Source organism: Fulmarus glacialis, unplaced genomic scaffold, assembly GCF_000690835.1.
Source record: "Fulmarus glacialis isolate BGI_N327 unplaced genomic scaffold, ASM69083v1 scaffold11113, whole genome shotgun sequence".
NCBI lineage: Eukaryota > Metazoa > Chordata > Aves > Procellariiformes > Procellariidae > Fulmarus > Fulmarus glacialis.
In genome coordinates, this window is record NW_009204908.1 from 77388 (window position 1) to 96477 (window position 19090).

The 19090-nt window shown below is 39.3% G+C and overlaps 1 protein-coding gene across 1 annotated transcript in view; it reads right to left on the reverse strand.

Moving 5' to 3' along the window:
- The window catches only part of DLGAP2 (discs, large (Drosophila) homolog-associated protein 2), an 83915-nt gene extending 65459 nt beyond the window's left edge, over window positions 1-18456 (reverse strand). Inside the window, exons 1-2 of the mRNA XM_009575175.1 lie at window positions 17398-18456; window positions 1699-1910 (exon numbers count right to left, since the gene is read on the reverse strand). Of these exons, the coding sequence (XP_009573470.1) occupies window positions 1699-1910; window positions 17398-18399 (1214 nt within the window). The 5' untranslated portion in view covers window positions 18400-18456. The remainder of the gene's footprint in view (window positions 1-1698; window positions 1911-17397) is intronic.
- Between the last annotated feature and the right edge of the window lie 634 nt (window positions 18457-19090).

Genomic DNA, 19090 nt, shown 5'->3' on the forward strand with positions numbered 1-19090 from the left:
GCCACAAACGTTAGATCACTCTCCCTTAGCACATCTTATTCCATGGGGATAATTGCCCCTTTTGCAGGACCCACAGCTTTCAGAGCCGTTTATGAGACAATCCAGGACTGCAGAATTCACAACATATCTCTCCACCATGGCTGAGAAATTTCGGGCTTCTCATCCTGAAACACCTCTACTCCCACTGATATGTACTCACAAGCTAAAAATTAGCCGCCTTTTTTGTTTTCTGGGGACTTTCAAAATTCAGACTGAACCAATCGATGTAGCTAGCATGCCTCAAACCCAAAATTCAGCCCAGATACAATGACTGAGGATATAAAAAATTCAAATGCTGCTTCCAACCACTGTCATTAAGAGCTTATCTTTTCATCTTTGGAAATTAGCCAGGTACACGTCTGCCGGCAATACTTATGTTATAGGCCATGTTTTCATCATTGGAACTAATATTGTAGCAAATCCTTCAGATTCACATTCAGAATTTGGCTCAGTTGCCTAAACATGGGTCTCTGGCACCCTTTGAGATGCCTTAAGGTATCCTGCCTGGACTTTAGTTGCCAATCAAGAGTGGAGACCTGCCAGTCTTGTTTCATGGTTTCTCAGAAATCCTACAGCAGCTCATGGTACAGATGCCTTTGTGCATCTGAATTGAGCCTACAGAGATGTGTGAGCAAGCTATATGAAACAATAAAGTTGTAAACTGTTCTCTTCAGTAATAGTGAAAGTTGATAGTTTTCTTCCAGATTGCAAGCTAAATAATTCAATTTAATTAAGACAAAAGGATTTTTGCCTAAGGTTTTTGTTTTGGTTTATTTTATTTTATGAAAAGGTGAGTTACTATGGTATTCTATACATGGTATTACTACAGAACAATAAACAACCTTTGATCAATGGTTTCACTCTTAATTTCTTCATTTTATATATTTCTCCCAGGCAAAAATAACAGTTGTCTAAGCTGTGAGAAACACTCATTAATAGAAGCTGCAGATTTGAAATCAGGCTACCACTTTGAAACTGTCTTCAGAAGTATACTTACAGTTTAATTATAAAATGATATATTGAAAGGATAAAAAGGAGAGAAAAATAAAGATATTGGAAAACATATATAACTACATGTTTTCCTATCATTTTAAAATTTGCTTTAGTTATTTAATAGGCCATACTGTAGGTAGCATGAATGAAAAAAAACCCAGTCAAACAAAACCCTCCACAATGTGTTTAAATGAGTATGACACAGTATAGTTGATACATAAAGCATTGTATTGATAAAAAGGGTGTAAGATGCCAAATATATGATACAATTATGTATTTGTTATTATACCTAGTATAGACTAGAGTGTATTTTCTATTTCAGAGAAAGCAATGAAATAACAAAGGATTATAATATAAAACAATCATTCTGGAGAAGAAATATTCAGAATTTTAAAATTTTTATAAAAATATGGATATATTTCCTTTAGTAAACATAACAAACTCTTTCTGAAGTAGCAGGTTTGTTACACGGATGGAGGAAGATGGCAGTTTTTCATCCAGTAATCTCAAGAAACTAATTTAAAACACAAACATGAAAATTAGCTTTTTAACTACAGTATCATATTTTCTCATGGATACTGACCACTACCAGTAAGACACAAAGAAAAATTACCCAAGTCATGGCAACTTTCAGAAAGGTGTATAACATGGTATAGTGAAACTTACTTTTGATGATCTCCCAGTGGTCTTTGTCCAATGGATTTTAATAACGACTCTGGTCGAACCGTTAATTTTGGTGATGTCTTGGGACTAGTATCAGAGTCTCCACTTTCTTCATCTCCCATGGCCTTAATATAGCTCCCACTTCTCATTCTTCTGCAGGGGATCTCTTCATCTTTCCCACCAGCCGGGTATCCTCCCCATTCATCCTGAGGTACCTAATGGAGACCATAAAACACACACATGAAATGTGCATTTTTTTAAAAAATATATTTAAATGCTTCCTTCAAGTTTCAATTTAAAAAGACAAGTCATGAATTTTTTATTCTTCAGAAACAGATCACTTAGAAAGAAATTTCTAAGGTCCCCAAATGATTTGGCAATTGAATTCCAACTTCAAGGTTGGAAATTTTCAGTTTATAAGTGTTGGAACCTAAGGAACAATCAAGTCATGGTTTGTGAGCTGAGCTGCGATATCTATTTGTAGTCATGGTCTAAATTGCAGGAAGTAGCTTAGCTGAACCTCTTAAAAGTTTGCACGCAGATTTTCAGCTGATAAACAGTAAGTTGATGAGGTGTCTCAGACCTAAAACTCATTGAAAGCTGAGCACTTCAGAGTCTTTTACCAACTCTCCTTATATGGGGCTTTGGCTGCTTTTCAGGAAGGTGAATGAAGTATTTAAGTTAAACTAAGCTGTGATTTTGGCCTAAATGGATAGGCTTCTGATTTAGGGCTAACTTCTGTGAAAAAAAAAAAGCAAATGTGGCAATTTGTCTTTTTTCTTATTTAGAAACTGCAAAATAGTTCATAGAGACTGTACCATATCAGGAACATAGCCAGTTAATTACTAAGACTTTTGGTTGAGGCTGCTCTCATGTAGCTGAGGTGGTTTTTCAAATAGTAAGGTGGGTAGTCAATACTCCACAGCTGGTGGATGGATATCTCTCTGCATCACAAATTGGCAGAGAATTGAGCAGGAGCAGATTTTCCAATCCAAAGTGAAATCACTTGTTTTAAGTGTCGTTTTAAGACTTATGGATAAACTCAGCAAACCTGTCTCTGCCAGTATTGCTGATTCTTTGCTTTTTGTTTAATCTTCCAGGGTGCTGAGTCCTCTGGTCCTAATCCAGAAATACACTTAAGCATTTACTTAAAGGATATAAGCAACTCTCTGAAATCCATTATAATGACTCATGGTTAAAAAGGTGAGAGAATACATCAGTGGACCAGGGCTGATGCACTTGGCAGCATCAAATCTTTTATACACATAATGACTTCATATGTATTAAACAGTACAATGGCATTATTTACCAATATACTATAAATCTGAACTTCCAGTTAAACATATATTAAGGAGTTTCTGCAAAGCAGGATGTCTAATAAAGACTTTCAAGTCAAACATATTTGAGACCTTCTACAGGCAGAGTTCACTGCAGAGCTGAAGCAAATGCTCCCATTGATTTCAGCAGTCTTGGAGATCAGATTTAAATAACTGACACAATCTGCCAGTCATCTTTTATTGCCCTTTCAAGATACACGAATTAGCCACACACCAGGTGAAAAAACCTGGTGCTTTGAGTCCCAGAAAAGGATTAAGGTGGAAATGAAGTTTTAAAGGGGGCGAACAAGTAAAGATAGAGATATTCAATTAAAAAAAAACAAGCTCGGGAGAGAAAAGAGAGACTGAAGATGAAGTCAGATAAGAAGAGATTAAACAGATCTCACAGATCAGAAAAATGTTAGAGACAAATATCAGAGAAAAAAAATTATGAGTTATATTCTTATACAAAGTAATAGGACAGAGCATGAATCTAAATGAAATATGGGTTAGTTCATGCAAAGAAAAAAACCTTTCATATTATTTAGCTTTGATGGTGATTGGAAAGGGAGCATGAAAAATCTTCCCAAACTTGAAGTCTGTAAATGTGATACATCATCCTCATTTCTTTTCTAAGACCTAGTATGTGTGAGATTAATGTTGGAGGAAGGATTTTTGAGATTCTAGGAGACCTAAAAGGTATTTACATGTAGTGATTGTTGTAAGAGCCAGACTCCTAAAACATACAAAATAAATATATTTTCTTAAGCTTTTTTAAATCTACAGCTGAGAATACTATTAACTGTAAAAATCTGAATTAGAGAGCTATATTAAGAAAAAATAATTGATATCATACAAACATATTCTCACTTTAAAATCTTCTTTATTACTTGTATGTCAGCATAGCTAAAACCAAAATCCAAATGCTGAAAAAGCATCTATTGGCATCTACATGGGCCCACTGCAAGCTATATTATTCAATTTTCTGCACTAAAGCTGAATTATTATGTTCAGTCTTAATATTCTTTTTTCAAAAAAACTTAAAACTTTTTCATAGAATAATTATTTTGGCTTGAAATTTCTTTCCTTCATTTTAGCTCGAAGATAATTAAATAGAAAGTTTAAAAAGACATTGATCAATAACTTTTTACTGACTTAAATGCAAAAAATGATTCGTTTCTCAACTTTCTTTTGTCTGAAATTCCATGTTCAAATAACTAGATAAGGACTGGATTTAAATGAGTAAACACAGACTTATTTGTTGATTGAAGTTGAAATCTTACTTTAAAAGATAGAAATGACTGGGTTTTTTACATTAAAGTACCTAAAAAATTAAGTTTCTTCACTGTCATAAGGAGCTTCATGAAGACAAATCTTACAGTTATGTGCGTTACTATTTTTGTTGATTACATTTATTTCACTTTCTGAATTCATAAGTTAAATGAATTCACATGAAAGGTAAAACGGAAGAAGCCATGTGCTTGTGATGTACTCATGGTATACACAAACGCACCAAGAATCCCTTTCTAATCAGAGTGACTTGTTGACTATCACAGAAGCCTTTATGATTGAAAAAACATTATTCACAATTAAAATATGAGCCATTCAAAGGAGCAACATACAACGAACACAGGGAAAATGCTTCTGGAACCTGGCAAGGAAGTTTGACAATGTGTTCTCTCAGAAGGTTTCATGCAGAGCCTAGGAAAAGAGCTGGAGTCCTTTTGCTGTCTTCAAAAGCCAAGGAAAGGGCCCTTGACATTGTTTTTCCTCATGGACTGAGAATAGAAGCAAAATTTGAGTCCCATTTCGGCCTGGTTCATCATTTACTTTAGCTGATGGGTTAAATACTTGGAAAAATCTTTCCAAATCCAGGCCACCTCAGACCCCAACATAGCTTTAAAGAAAAACAGAAGTATTATACTAGTGCAGGAAAGATTTTTATTCTGAAATATTAACAAAAATATTTAACAGCATGTGTGAGGGTCATTAAAAGTATATTTTCCAAATCATGAAAAGGGCTCTGCAGCTTGCAGAAAAGCTTTCTTACAATGGTTACCAGCCCCTGAAATTCCCATCTGTGGGGCTTGCAGCTGCTAATTGGGAATAATTACCCTAATTATCTACTTGCATATAGTGATGAGTGCTGATATTTATAATGTCTAAAAAGGCCTTCCTCCTGTTCTAGATGTTAACATGAATCCTTGTATATGCAGTTTCTATCCACAGAGGAGTTAGACTGCGTATTACCATATGAATTTCCTTTTGTAAGAACAACGAGCTGACAAGGTCTGGATCTTTTAATTTAATTTTGTCACTGGCTGCTGATTTGTTTATAACTATTACAGAAAATGATGAGTCTCTTTCATAAATTTCATGCACTGTTGCTCTGAGGAGCATAACTAGGTCCAGGAATTTGGGATTTTTTTAATTGTTCTGCTACTGATTCAGTGTGATATCTTCTATTAGTCACGTAGGACCAATTTTATTAAAGAACCTGGTACCTAAAACTTACTAATTTTATGGAGCTGATCCTGAGACTGAACTCCAGAACCTTAGGTAGGACCCTAAATTCCCCGTAAAAGGCATTTAGGAGAGTTAGCTCCTTCAGAGTAGCATCCAAAAGGAACCAAAAGGTCCCTTTATTTAGCAACCAAAATGCAAAGCATGAAGAAAAATCTCAAATGCTTCTCCTTTCTTAGGTTTATTGTATCTCAGTACAGGCAACAGAAAGGCCCTTTTGTCATTTCCCATTCACAGCCTAAACCCATCTTCTGAAGAACAAATTCAGATGTTTTTTTCAAAGAACTGAGCAGCCTTATTCTTTCCTTCCATGATGAAATGGCTGTGGAAGTGGGAGACGTTACTGCTCACCTTCTAATCAATAACGGTTGGAGTGCTCGGGAAGGAGAAGACTTAGGGCTGATAAATAAACTGGCATGCTCTCCTCCTCTTTTTGTTACTTACCTTACTGTTAAAATGCTCCACAAGTTTTATCCAAACACCCTTTCACATAAAATTCATGCGAGTGTTTGGCCAGGGACTATAACTAAGCTACCTCATTCACAGTGGGTATTCTAGAATACTATGAAAATGAATTTCCTTGTTTTAGAAGAAAAGTCACTATCCTTGTGTTTTGTTAGAAGTCCTTCCTGTTGGGTGTCTTGGTTGTGCTCAGATTAGACCTGTCAGAAGAAAAGGATTTCGGACCCCTGACTGGACTTTGGCAGTAAGTCTGTCCCCTGATTCTCAGATTGCACAGATTCTGTGTGTAAGCAACAGCATGTTGTCAGGGAAAACAGGGATGAATTCACCAAACCTCGGGAACAAACTAGGAATCATGGAATCACTGAGGTTGGAAGGGACTCTGGAGGTCTCTAGTCCAGCCTCCTGCTCAAAGCATGGTCAGGTACAGCAGGTTGCCCAGGACTGTGTGCAGCTGGGTTTTGAATGTTTCCAAAGATGGAGACTCCACAGCCTCTCTAGGCAACCTGTTCCAGTGTTTGACCACACCCAGGGGGAAAAGGTTTTTCCTTATATGTAATCAGAGATAGGTAATCTAGGCTCCCATTTAGAAACTAGTGCTAGCAGTGTGAATACCCAATCTTGTATCTAAGAAATACTGATGTCAAAACTGGAAGAGCCAATTAAATATTAATTCCTCTGGACTTTGACGACTGTTAATTCAAGTTTTTTATTTCAGTTTGGGATTTAGCTAAAGAAGTCAAACCGGCAACAGCCACTGGCATTTCAAAACAGATCTGTTCCTGTTGTTCCACCCACTTCTATGGCATTTGCTCCCAGCTCCCAGAATTTTAAAGGTGTTCCACCACTAAACTGCTGATCTGCTTAAAATCTGGCATATCACTTTACTATCTAAAATGAAACACTTCTAAATATATGCTTCAGCTGAGGGAGCTGACTATCACTTCTTCATATTTCTCATTCTCAAAGGTTGAAATGAGGATTACCTACCTCACAGGAATCCTGTGAAATTTAATTAGCATGGAGATGTAAAATGCACTGAAAAATTCATTATGACCTAAATCTTATTTTAGTAATATAAATTTCACATTTTACTAGAAGCAGAAGCTGTCTGTGCATGAAATTAGACTATAGATGATATGAAGAAGGATACGATATGAAACACTATGTAGTAGACATGTAATTTTTGTAATTTTGTGCTTTCTCAGCCTGGTTAAGAAGATGACCCAAAAAAAAAAGAAGGACACAATCTGAAATTTAGGTAATAGATTTTCTCTTAAATCACGCCTTCTTCAAGGAGCCTCAGGAAAACAGCCTTTGTGTACAGCTGCAAGTAGATGAAAGTAGATGACAATCTTGCAAGGCAGACAGAAATGCCTTTTAGCACGGTAAAAAGTTTCCTTGATATCACAATGGGAGGTGGGAGCTGGACCTCCTGTGTCTTCAAAAACTTTGCTGAAGAAGGAACACTGACCAATTATAGAATTTTCTTCTGAAGCTAATGACACTAATGACATTCCCCTATTTACTGGCTGTGGACTCTAGACCTTATTGGTCTAGTTTTTTGCAGGAGGGAAGAGTGCAGCACCTGAAAACAAAACTTTGTTTCCTCAGTAGCTAACCTTGTGTCTACACCTCAACACCATTCTCAGTGCACATTTTTAACTAGTTTTTTCTGTGGTTTTTTTTTAACATGCTGTTTCATTGTTCAAAGAATATGAATTATACAATGAAGCCATTCAAAACTTTCTACAAAATATGCCAAGGACTCCTTCTCACCACTAACAATGCAAATCCTTGTAATTAGCTGTAATTTTCACATGCCACCCCTACTTCCTGCGCTCCTTGACAGCTCAGAAGCACAGAGAGTTCTTGCAGCATTCCCTGAAAGTCCGTTGACACTGTCCATCAAGGCAGGAGCTAATCTTGGAAAGCAAGAGGTATCTTTGTCTTGCCAGCCCTTCTCTCCAGGCTTTGCTATGAACAGCCATAGTATCACAGGAAGAGGAAGAAAATCACGTAGATCCCAAACAATACATGCTTTACACTGGGTTGAAAACAACTTGAATTCGGGAATTTGGGAGTTGGGAATGGACTGGACACCCATGGAGATCATAGGACACAAACATAATATTCCAGCTGTGAGATGTTTGAATAGGCAAACCAGTACCAGCATTATTTACTGCCTAATTTTAGTTTTTCATGTGTAGTTCCAAGCAAAGCTGCACTAACTGATCCTTGATGGAAAGAAGACTTCCGTCCAGTGTGGTCAGGATTGCTTAGTCATCACTTCTGCATTTTCTACAGAACAGTGTTCTTTTCATTTAAATAATACTTTGTAACTCTTATCTCAACAGTGATGAGCTCAAACAAAAAGTACCAGCCCTATGTTTCCTAACTGGTTTTCCAGCAACAATGTGAATTGTCATCCGAGGATGGTTAAATACTGTAGAGTTGTGAGGACTCTGTGGCTTTGTTTATACTGTTTGGATGAATGTGGACCAGCTGCCCATTTCATGACCCGCTGTGCTCATACTACTGGCAAAGACCCTTGCAGTTCAGCCACCTGCAAATCCTCTGCTATGTTGCTAAGTCCCTCTGGAACCCTCTGGACTCTGTGCTGTTTTGACATGGTGGAGCAAGGTGCTGTCAGATGGCAGTGGTGGGCTTGTCCACACTGTAAGAGGTTTTTGCTTGCTAATCCTGGAGGTCACTAAGATCTTGTGCCAGAACTTTGATATGAGGTGAGCTTGGACTGAAGGGAGGGCTTGGCCTGTACTTAAATGAGAACCTATATATATATAGCCTCTCAATCTAAGACACAAAAACTGTAGTGATTTTCAATCAAGAGACCTGGGTTCCAGTCGGCTGCATATTTCCTTTGGTAAGTGACCCAGGATGCTGCTTCGTGGTCAGCTTAAGCCGCTTTAAAATTATACTACTATCAACTTAAGTGGGACAGGTTTTCCTTAAGCAATATTCAGCTTTTCAAGAAATGCTAGTAATGGTAAAGTGACTTAGAGTGCTGCCTGGAAAATTGCCCTAACAACAATAATAAAGATAAGTAAAGATAAGTTTTCAGCTGAACTGGTGAGTTGCTCCAACTCACTGTGCTGCTGCACAATCATCAGTACTAGCAAGAGAGAAGGATAAAAACGGTACGATGATTGCCCTAGGGCTGTGCCTACACTAGTAAATGAAGACCCACTGTCTTGCCTGGAGGTCAGCTGGCCTGAAGCACTCCAGACCCATGCTGTTGAGCAATCTTTGCCTCCAAACCAGTGTGACTACCAGGAACGGCCCCTGGCCTGTCCTAAGTCCTGAACTGTACCCAGGAACTGTTTAGGGAAATATTGGCTGGCTTGGATGAAAACAATTCCCAAGACAGGCTGAGCCACATAACTGTATAGAGGATCAGGATGTAGTACCAAGGAACTTTTCCTGACACTATGCAGTTTGATAGCATAGATGTAGCATAAGTTAGCGATTATTTTAATAATGGAGGTCCACAGAGGCGTCAAAGACCAAAACTTGGAACTTCTCATGCTTGCCACAAAATGCAGCATTTCTGCCAACTAATTTGCCATAGTCAGCCATTTGCCAGTTTGTTTTTCTATCTCTTTGCCTTTTTGGGCCAGCTCATAGCTGCATTTTCCTTTACATCTTTCTCTATAAATTGAATTATTTTAATTACAATGCAAATTCTGCTAACACCAAGCATCAGAAGGCCAAAGACCTAAACTGGATTGCAGCTTGTCACTCACTACAGGTAAATGGTAGCCAGGAATATACCTGCCAGCTGGGCTGCCTGACTGACAGGGCAGCAGACGAGGCCCAGGGGACCATGATATCAGCAGCTGAAGCTAACTACAAGTTTCCCTGGCTGATACTTTTGGGAGAGGCAGGCTCAATTGCCTGAACCACATTTGCAGGGTGGATGGAGCCCAGCTATCCGCACAGCAAAGTGAAGAAAAACAGCCTGGTTTTCTGACTGATGAAGTTGTGGGAGACAAGACTCCCTGAGTGCGAGGCATGTGCTGCCGACGTGGGGTCACCTGCACCCCTGTGGCCTTGCTGTGCCACGTCCAATGCTCCGGCAGGCAGCTGGCGCCCTGTGGGGCACAGCGCAGGCAATGCAGTGCCTCACTATTCTGTCTGTTTCTAGCCACTTTCAGAAATGGGAAAACAAAGTATCATCAGCCCCTTCAGCCCAGACTCTCAACATTGCATGACCTATCAGCCAAAATCACCTGTAGGTCCCTCTGGAAATATCTTTGCCTTTACCACTGCAGACACTAAGGGAAATTCAGAGTTGTCACCTTATCATTTCCTGTGTGAGTGTGACAAGACCCCACACCATTCATGGTCACAGAGGTATAGAGTAAGAGACAAAAATACCCTTGAAGGAAGAAAAGGAGAGGTGCTCCCAACACACTTATAATGCACAGCACCTCCAAAACCACAGAGACTGCAGATGTAGCAAGGGCTCCAACATTGCGGAGCTGTTATAAGGCTAGAGAACCTAAAAAGCAGCATACCCAGGGCTGACCCAAAAGAAGCCCTGTAGTAAACAATGTCTTATTTAATCTAATCAGGAAATGATATCACTTTTTTTTCTATTTGTTATAGGGCTACTACTGAAAAAAACAGTGCATGTCTTTAAAACATAAATAACTTTAAAGACTGTATAAAATAGATATATTTGCTGCTTATCCATTTTTCTCATTTTAACTAATGATTGACAGTTTTGAACAGTTAACTCCAGATGACTCCAGTTATCTAGCTTACAGAGTGAAATAAGTAGGTTTTTTCTGTCTAACTACTAGGTAACGCTTAACTATCTGCACACTTTAAAAAAATCAGTTCCACTACCAGAAGTACCAGGGACCTTAATCATATAAATGTTCAGCCATTTAAACACATGTGCATCTCCACTTTAAAAAATAACCTTTAAGCACAGCACTGTAAGATGGCCAAAACCAGCTGGGAAAAAAAAGAAATCAAAGCAATATTTATGAATGCTTCACTATTTTTTGCAGTCACCTCTTTGCAGGAAAAAATGGTATAGACTGCTCAGGAGAGGAGCCGGGTCTGCCCCGGGCAGGCAGCCTGCAGCACAGGAGGGTGTGCCGTCATGGCAGCCCCGAGCGCCTGTTCCTGGCAGTCTCGTCTGACAGACGCCACTGGCCTGAGTGTATAAAATAATAAGTTACTCCTGGCTGAAAACTTCTTCAGACCCAGCGACACCTTTGGGTAACTACTGCAAAGGTCAGCCTTCAGCTTCGGTGAGGTAAACGTTGAAAAACAATTTGGCAACACACTGTACTAACGTTATAAAGGAGGACAACTCCCCCTGATTAAAGGGCAGTGGGATCACGGCCTCCCTTTTCTACTCCTAGCTTTGACATTTCTACAGTAATAGGGACTTGTTTTGGCAGCTTTAAGAAAATACTCACTCTGAAATCTTTCCACTCGTTTGGAAAAAAGCTTCAGCAATTCATTTCAGGCAATATGAGCGTCCTAGCACATGGTCATGGAAGCAGTGCGCTGTTGTATCACTGATTAACATAGTAATTCAAGACACCAGTAATTTGAGACAACTGTTTGGTCAGAGCTTTACACCATCATCGATTGAATGTATTTATTTTCTGTTTCTTTTTCTTTTTTTCCCCTTGGAAGGGATGTTTAAGAAGAATTCTGTTTTTTGTGACACACAAAACCATCAGCATTTTGTAAATACAGGGAAGTGTCAGCTTTATTAAATCCTTTTTATTTAATGTTCTTAAAATCGTAAGCGCAATACTTCAGAGGTATGATGGGTAGAGAGAACATTATAAGGAACAAGTACGAGTGGTTGAGCCTGCTGCTCTGTATGGGAGGACTACACCTTTACTGACCTGGGGAATAACTCCACAGAGTGGCCCCAGGTGCTGCACCAGATGTTGCAGGCTGACATTAACACTGCGAACAGACTGGGGGGCATTAACTGTCCCATCATTTCCCTTATTGTGTGGGCATTACAGCCTCTCTTGCACATCTCCACTCCTGATTGGGAGGGCACAGGGCTAGCTGAGACATCCTTGTGGGACTGTAATGAGCTGTAGAAATCAAAATGGTACAGCACGTGTCCATGCTGATTTGGGATGCAGACTACCCCGCTACCCTACTAGCTACACTAGCTTTTCCTGCTGTGGAAACAACCCAGTTAATTCTGGAGCAGTGGCTGGTTGTAAATCACTGTGAAGGTAGCGTGGGTGATAGTGATTTGGGTCCTAGTATCAAAACTCCGCTAGCCCTGGCTAACTCCCCAGTATGCATCAGTTGGTAGAGTATTGGATGTAGTTTCTGTAGTTCACATATGGGTTTACGTCAAGCAAACAAATACAATCTAGTTTCACAAAGATGAAGTGCTGAGAAAGGTGCATTGAGTGCAAATCCATCCATCCTTGCAAACCAGGGGGAGAGTGCAAAGCAGTAGCATGCCTCTCGACGGCAACGGTCTCGTTTGTGGGAATCCGTCCTGTCCCCAGAAGAGTTCCTGGAAAATGTAACTGAGGGCTTAATGCCTATTTATCCATTAGCTTGTCCTCAAAGCTCTTCTCCACGTAGGCATAACTTAAACCAGCAAAGAGCCTTGTTGAAACTGTTGCTTTTTTCTGTTTCTTTTTTAAGAGACTGGCTCTTGTGCTTTTCTTTCATTCTGTAGAGAACACAGCTGACATTATTACCCACATGCTTAACAGTGCCAGTGCTGTAATGGATGACGCTAGTACTTAAATGCACTAGGAAGACAAGAGTGGGCTGAAGCCATTTTTAGAACAACACGCTATTTTCTCCTTTAGTGCTGACTCATTCACTGTACCTTGTGGTATGTTTACCTTGATTGCTTGCTGCTTCGCAGGCTGTTGAATGGCTGAGGGAGGAATATTAATCAGTGACATGTAGCACTGTGCTCCAGAACTTCAGTGATGGTGAGTGCTATGCTCTTGGCCGTCTTTTGGCTTTATTGTAGGAATTACTTTTCTTTAACTAACATTTCAGTCCTGGAAACTGTAAGCAACACTTTTGTATTCATGATTTTAGCACAGCTATCTAGTTCATATCCATTTTTTCTGTTGAAAATCTTTGCTCCTCACTAGTACTCATATCAGAGTAAAATTAATCAAAGTCACTGCACTGTATATGCGTTGAACACCTAATTAACCAAAACAGCTGATGAAGACAGAAGAGATCTCACAACTCATTTATCTTTTTCTTAACATATTTTATATTAAAATTAAAACAACATGGAGAGCAGTAGCAACTACTATAGCTAAAGCTATACAAAAGTGTGCTTTACTGCATGTGTGATCTGCTTGGGCTATTCTGCCTGTGGAGTGAGATGACAGAAGTGTTTTGTGCCCAGAAATGCATTTGTAGCACAGTTTGTCTGCATTCAGAACAGATATTAAAGGCCCGTACATGAAAACTGTTGCTAATCATTCACAAGAATCTGATAAAAGTTATTAGTGTACAGTTACAAACGGCTGCTCTCTGCTCCTGTGGTGCTAGTTGACGTCTGGTTCACGTTACAGCTAAGCTGATTTAACAACGAGCTGGAGCCCAAAGGAGCTTCCCACTCTTCCCCTCTCCCTTCTCTCTGCACATTCCCACCACCTCCACTGCAGCAGGAGTGAAGTAAATCTGATCTGAGCTTTAGATGAGAAAAATAATCCCTACTTTATACAGCTTTATTTCCACTAATTTAGTTCTCTGAAACTGTCCACTTTAGGACTAGATGACCACCCATACTGGAACAAGGCACGTTGACTGAACCACCTCTAACTGAAAACAGCACGCTCCCTGCGCACAGAGATCCCCCAGCTGCACGGACTGTCTGCGGAGGAGCAGGGGGAATGTGAAACCCTAAGAGAGGAGCCAGAGGCTAAGCTTGGAGATTAACCAGGTTAAAGAAATATCTGCTTTCAACCCTAGGATGTGACTTAAGCATATAATGTGCAGATGCCTTCAAAACCTCTGCTCTCATTTCCTGTTTTCAGGCATCTGTGAATTTGGTAGAAGCTTACTTCTTAGAAAGAAATTTCCTTTGTTCGCTCTTCAGAGTTTCAGTTTTAAGGAAAAAGCAGCTCAGTAGTTACTGTGGAAGACAAAATGGAAGCCCAGAAACAATACAGAAAACCGTCTCAAGCACAGGCCTAAGACACTACCATGGTCTTCCAGTTTGGACTCTGTATACCAAAACTCTTCAGTGGAAAACAGAAGTAGCAATATTTTATACAGGTGTTGAAGGAAAAAAATAACAAGAAGGAGACCAGTAGATAAAAAAGTGGTTGGGTACAGTGAATCCTCATATAACTGGTGGCAGAGTAAAAGCCATATATATATTATACATTTATAACATTAATATATAAACATGGAAAAATAATTTTTATTATTCTGGGGTATATTTATGTATTCATATATAAGATCACTGAAGGACTATAATTTCACAGATTTGCTTTAAAAATAATTTAAAAATATATAGCTGACATCACTCAGGAGAAATGTCTTTTAATACCATGTGTTGTAATGCTATAAACACAGAGATCTTGTGAAGGGCCTGGGGTTTTTCATTAATCTGTTCACTTGTGCACCTCAGGGAAATCTACTGCTGCATAATCAGCTTCATAATCCCTTGAATTCTCGTTTCCAGATATTCTGGAGCAAGGCAGTAAACTCTCCTGGCTAGGGATCCTGGCACGTTTCTCTACCTTTCTCAGTTTCTGAACCTAATGATTATTTTTATCCAATCATTATTTAGTGATGCTTCTTACACTGCTGTGAGAAAAGTTAAATATCCTCCCTCAATTTTGCAGATAGAGTAATTGAAGTGTGCAGTGATTAACAAATTACATTTCCTGGGTCAGAGAGAAAGTTCATGGCAGAGCTAATAGTGGGACTTGTATCCCTGGTCTTAACGATTACTCTGTGACAGCACAGCATCCCTCAAAGAGGAAGTTTCAAAACTAAGCATTTAGTTAGACATTGACAGAATGGGGTCCCTTCAATTTGTTTGCTGACCTTGGGCTAGTGAATAAACCAGCCTTCAACCTGAAGGATATCTATGCTCTGAATGGTGTATTCAGATTCTACAGAACATGTATTTTATTTTAATATTTTGCACTGAGAATATTCCTGTTGTAAAATTCCTGGTATTATTGCTTTGGACACAACTATAGATTCTTTATTGCAGTAACTGAGCACTCAAGTCTTAACAAATTTCCATTATAGGATCTCTGTGATTAGGGAATGGCTACTATCCCATTTTTAAAGGGGCTTAAAAACAAAGATCACAGAGAAAGTCTCTGGTGCAGCAAAAATTTAAATTCACATCTAGATTTTAAGCTGGATGAACCTACCAGTGATGAACCTTCCTAATTACTGGATTAAAATTCCTTTCTGTAGTCATCCCAAATTCACAAAAAGAATAAAACTATGTGCAAAAAATGTGCTTTCCTGCTCCCTAGGCTTGCCACTGGGCTTGATCTAAAGCTTAGTGATAACCAAGTCAGTTTGTGAACTCAGTGTTTCACATCCACTTGAGGATGCTGATATAAGTTGGGAGTAAGGAGAAGGCCCATGAAAAGTAAAAACTGGTGGCTCCTGCAAAGAAAAATGAGATGTAAAGTGCGGGGAAGAAGAAACAATGAAACATGATGAGAAGGAAAGCACAAAACCCAGCAGAGATGTAGAGGAACCAGAGCTGTCTGTGTAGAAGTATGTCACGGTAAGGAAAATCTAGCCATACCTAAACTTCTCTGTAATGTCGGAGCTGTACATGTAGTTTTAGAACACAGACACAAGTGGAAGTCTTTGCACAGGGCGTGCTTCCAGTTCTGGCTCGTTGAGTTAGATTAAAAACTTCCAGGGAAGTGCAGGCTGTTTTACAATCATGAGAACTCTACTTGGATATGATAAAATATCACAGCTGTCAGTCTATATTGGAATCAATTTGCATGGTAATGCTATGAGTGTTGCAATTTCTTTATTTTCCTTTCTCTGCAATTTTCCTTTCCCTGCTTCAGTAGGGAAGATTGATCCTGGATGTCTGCATACGCATTTGAAAAAATCTGGCTCTTCAAGTGCAACTCATTACTATTGGTCCCCGATTGCTCAGAGGACAGAGAGCTCTGCACAGAAGCAGAACAGTTGCTCGTCTGTGTTGGCTTCTGCAGAGTCCACCGGAACTGAAAATCTCTAAATACATATTTCTGGAGTGGAGATTTGCCCATGTTAATGTGAGAATCAGTTAAGTTCTGGGGAAAGAGAAGTTCCTTAAAAAGAAATAAAAGAGCAGGTACTAAGAACAATGTGGGCTTTGCAGGCTGTACTTAGTAAAAATACCAAAGGGGATATTTGTATACTACGTTTTTTCCAGTGGCAAAGCTAGCTGAAGAAGTTATCCTCCCAGCTACTCCCTCCTTTCTGCTCTACTCCTGCTGCAGTTCTTTGTACACCCTGATGTGCTAATGACACTTCTCATGGGACTGTGCTGGACCTAGGCCATGTAAATGATGTAAATGTCTAAAAAAAAATTTTTTTTGAAGCTAATTTTTAAACCCATATGCACTTTAACATTCAGATCATCATGCAGCATCATAAATGGCTGTACCAGCATGACTTTGGGGTGGCAAATGGCAGCAAGCAGCAGGTATAAAAGTTTAAATGTACGAGAAAGTGGGAGCTTCTTGGTAGCTGCTAAAGAAAACAAGTGTGCAGAACACCACCACAAACAGTCTGAGTACCAGGCCTGAAATATTTCTCTCCCTAAGGTACCCATATAACTTTTAACAAGGATAGCTTATAGTATGGTCTCAAGAGGTTCAGTTCATTATGATTTGGGGTGACCCAGTAACAAAAAGGAAGTTTGTGAATAATCGTCATCACAACAAAGCAATTGAGTACACCAGTAAATCTATTCTCCTGTTACTTAGACCAACCTGGAAAAAAGAACAAAATAACACAAAATAGAAATTCACGCAGCTTGTTTTTAAAATCACTCATTTACAGATGTATTTGACACACTTTTTCTAGCCCCCAGACTACTGGGAGAACTGCCCCTTTTTCAGTCTGATGTATGGATTTTATCGAGATGTTCAGTGTGAACTCCAAAGGTGAAAACACATCCACTGACCTTAAACCAATTTATATCACACCAGTTGTATTTGGTTTTTAATCTATGCCCTATAAACCAAGACAGAAGCTAGAGTTTTCTCACTTTCATGGAATATCTGCATTAGGTGAGCCGTACAGATATTCTTTGAGAGAGATACACAGATTACCCTTGGGTATTTTTTATGACTTAATGGCATAAACAGTGATGCTTTTTCCATTACAAATATTAAGAAAATCTTCCTCTTACCTGAAGGTAATGGCACGGCCTCAAGGAAGGTTTGATTTCCTGATGAACCAGAGGCTTATCTAAGTTTAGTGATGATTTGCGATAAGCTTCTTTAGCCTGACTTACTGTAAGCGTGGACCAAGAACTCCTTTTCATATATTTACCATCAGGGGTCATTGCTAGCCCTTCACAAGCAGAACATTTCACGTCATTGTTACTTTTGGAAGTCTTCAATGAGAGATCCCCAAAATGCCCCTGGAGAGCCTCAGGGTAGCAATGGGATATATGATCTGTATGGTGCCTATTTACCACGCTAGGGGTTCGGTAAGTGCTATCGCTGTCCAAATTATCATCAGAGCTCCACCAGCTGCTCATTCCAGATTTATGCTTGCTTTCTGGTTTTCGCTCCTTACTTTTACTCCTTTTGCTATGCTTGGAATGGTGCCCGTGATGATGGTCATCCCCTCGACTGTCTCCCTTTGTTCCATTAACATTGCCCTTGGATGATCCTTCCAGAGAATGAGATTTAGTAAAAAGTTTCTGGACTGAATGAACGAGATGGCGTATTCTTCCTGGGCTCTCACTGCGTTGTTCCGCAGCTGTTGAGGTCCTCTGGTACTGTAAAGTGTGAAACCCATCCCGGTGAAGAGGAAGTTGTTTCTCAAATTGGTCCAAAAGATTTGCAGGAATACGGTTAATCTTAGGGTTACCGTGAGACATGGCGCAGTCGTCTCTAGAGTCGTAATGTGAGCTGTAGTGCATTCTGGGGAAAGTGCTACTTGACATGTGATCGCCCATTACCATGGGCATCATCATGCATTCAGAATGAATGGAGCTGCGTGGCGAGCAACGATGGTGGTCCATCGGGCAACTCTCTGTGGGGCTGAGAAGATACGATTGTCTTGGCTCCTGCCCATGGTGGATATGGTCGTGGGTGTGTTCACAATCTTCAGGGGATGCTAAGCCACAAGTATGAGCTGAACATAACTGTGGTTGGTTGCGACTACCAGATAATCCTTTCATATTCCTCGGAGCAGGAGAGTATCTTTCTTCATTGAAGTGCTGAGAAGGCGACCATGAGTACTGCTCTGTCAGGAGAACACATAAAACCTATGTTATGTGTCTGATTAAAACATTAACTTGCAAAATCTGAGTATATTGCAAAACTGAACTTTTTTTCTCTATATAAGCTTGATGGAAAGTCTCACCATTCATGGAATTTCATTCACCATTTAAAAACTGGTTAAAATTGCTCACTATGAGCAAATTATGTGGTGAACGCAGCCTCCTTCCTGTTTGCAAAATTGTCTGCTAGCAGTTCTAAATTTTATAAAGCTCTTCATTATGCAAATTTACTCAGATAAATTTAATGGAGACATTCAAGTATTCAATTTATTATTTGATATTTGGAATTCATATGTCAAGCTTTGTGGCTAGTCATTTAAGTTACATGGGTCTAGTTTCTATTTCAGTGGTTTCTCGGTTGGATATCTTAACATAAATGTATCCTTTCTCCATGGAGCCATTTTCGTATCACAAACTGAACTTCATTTTCATAAATGAATCTCAGCTTCAGGATCCCAAGTCCACTGTTCATAAACATAAATAATAAACAGCAAAGAGAAAAAGAATATGAACATGCTGAAATTAAGCTTAATTTTTACATCACTAAACAGTTTACGAATAAGCATTTCATACTATTTGAACATCTGTT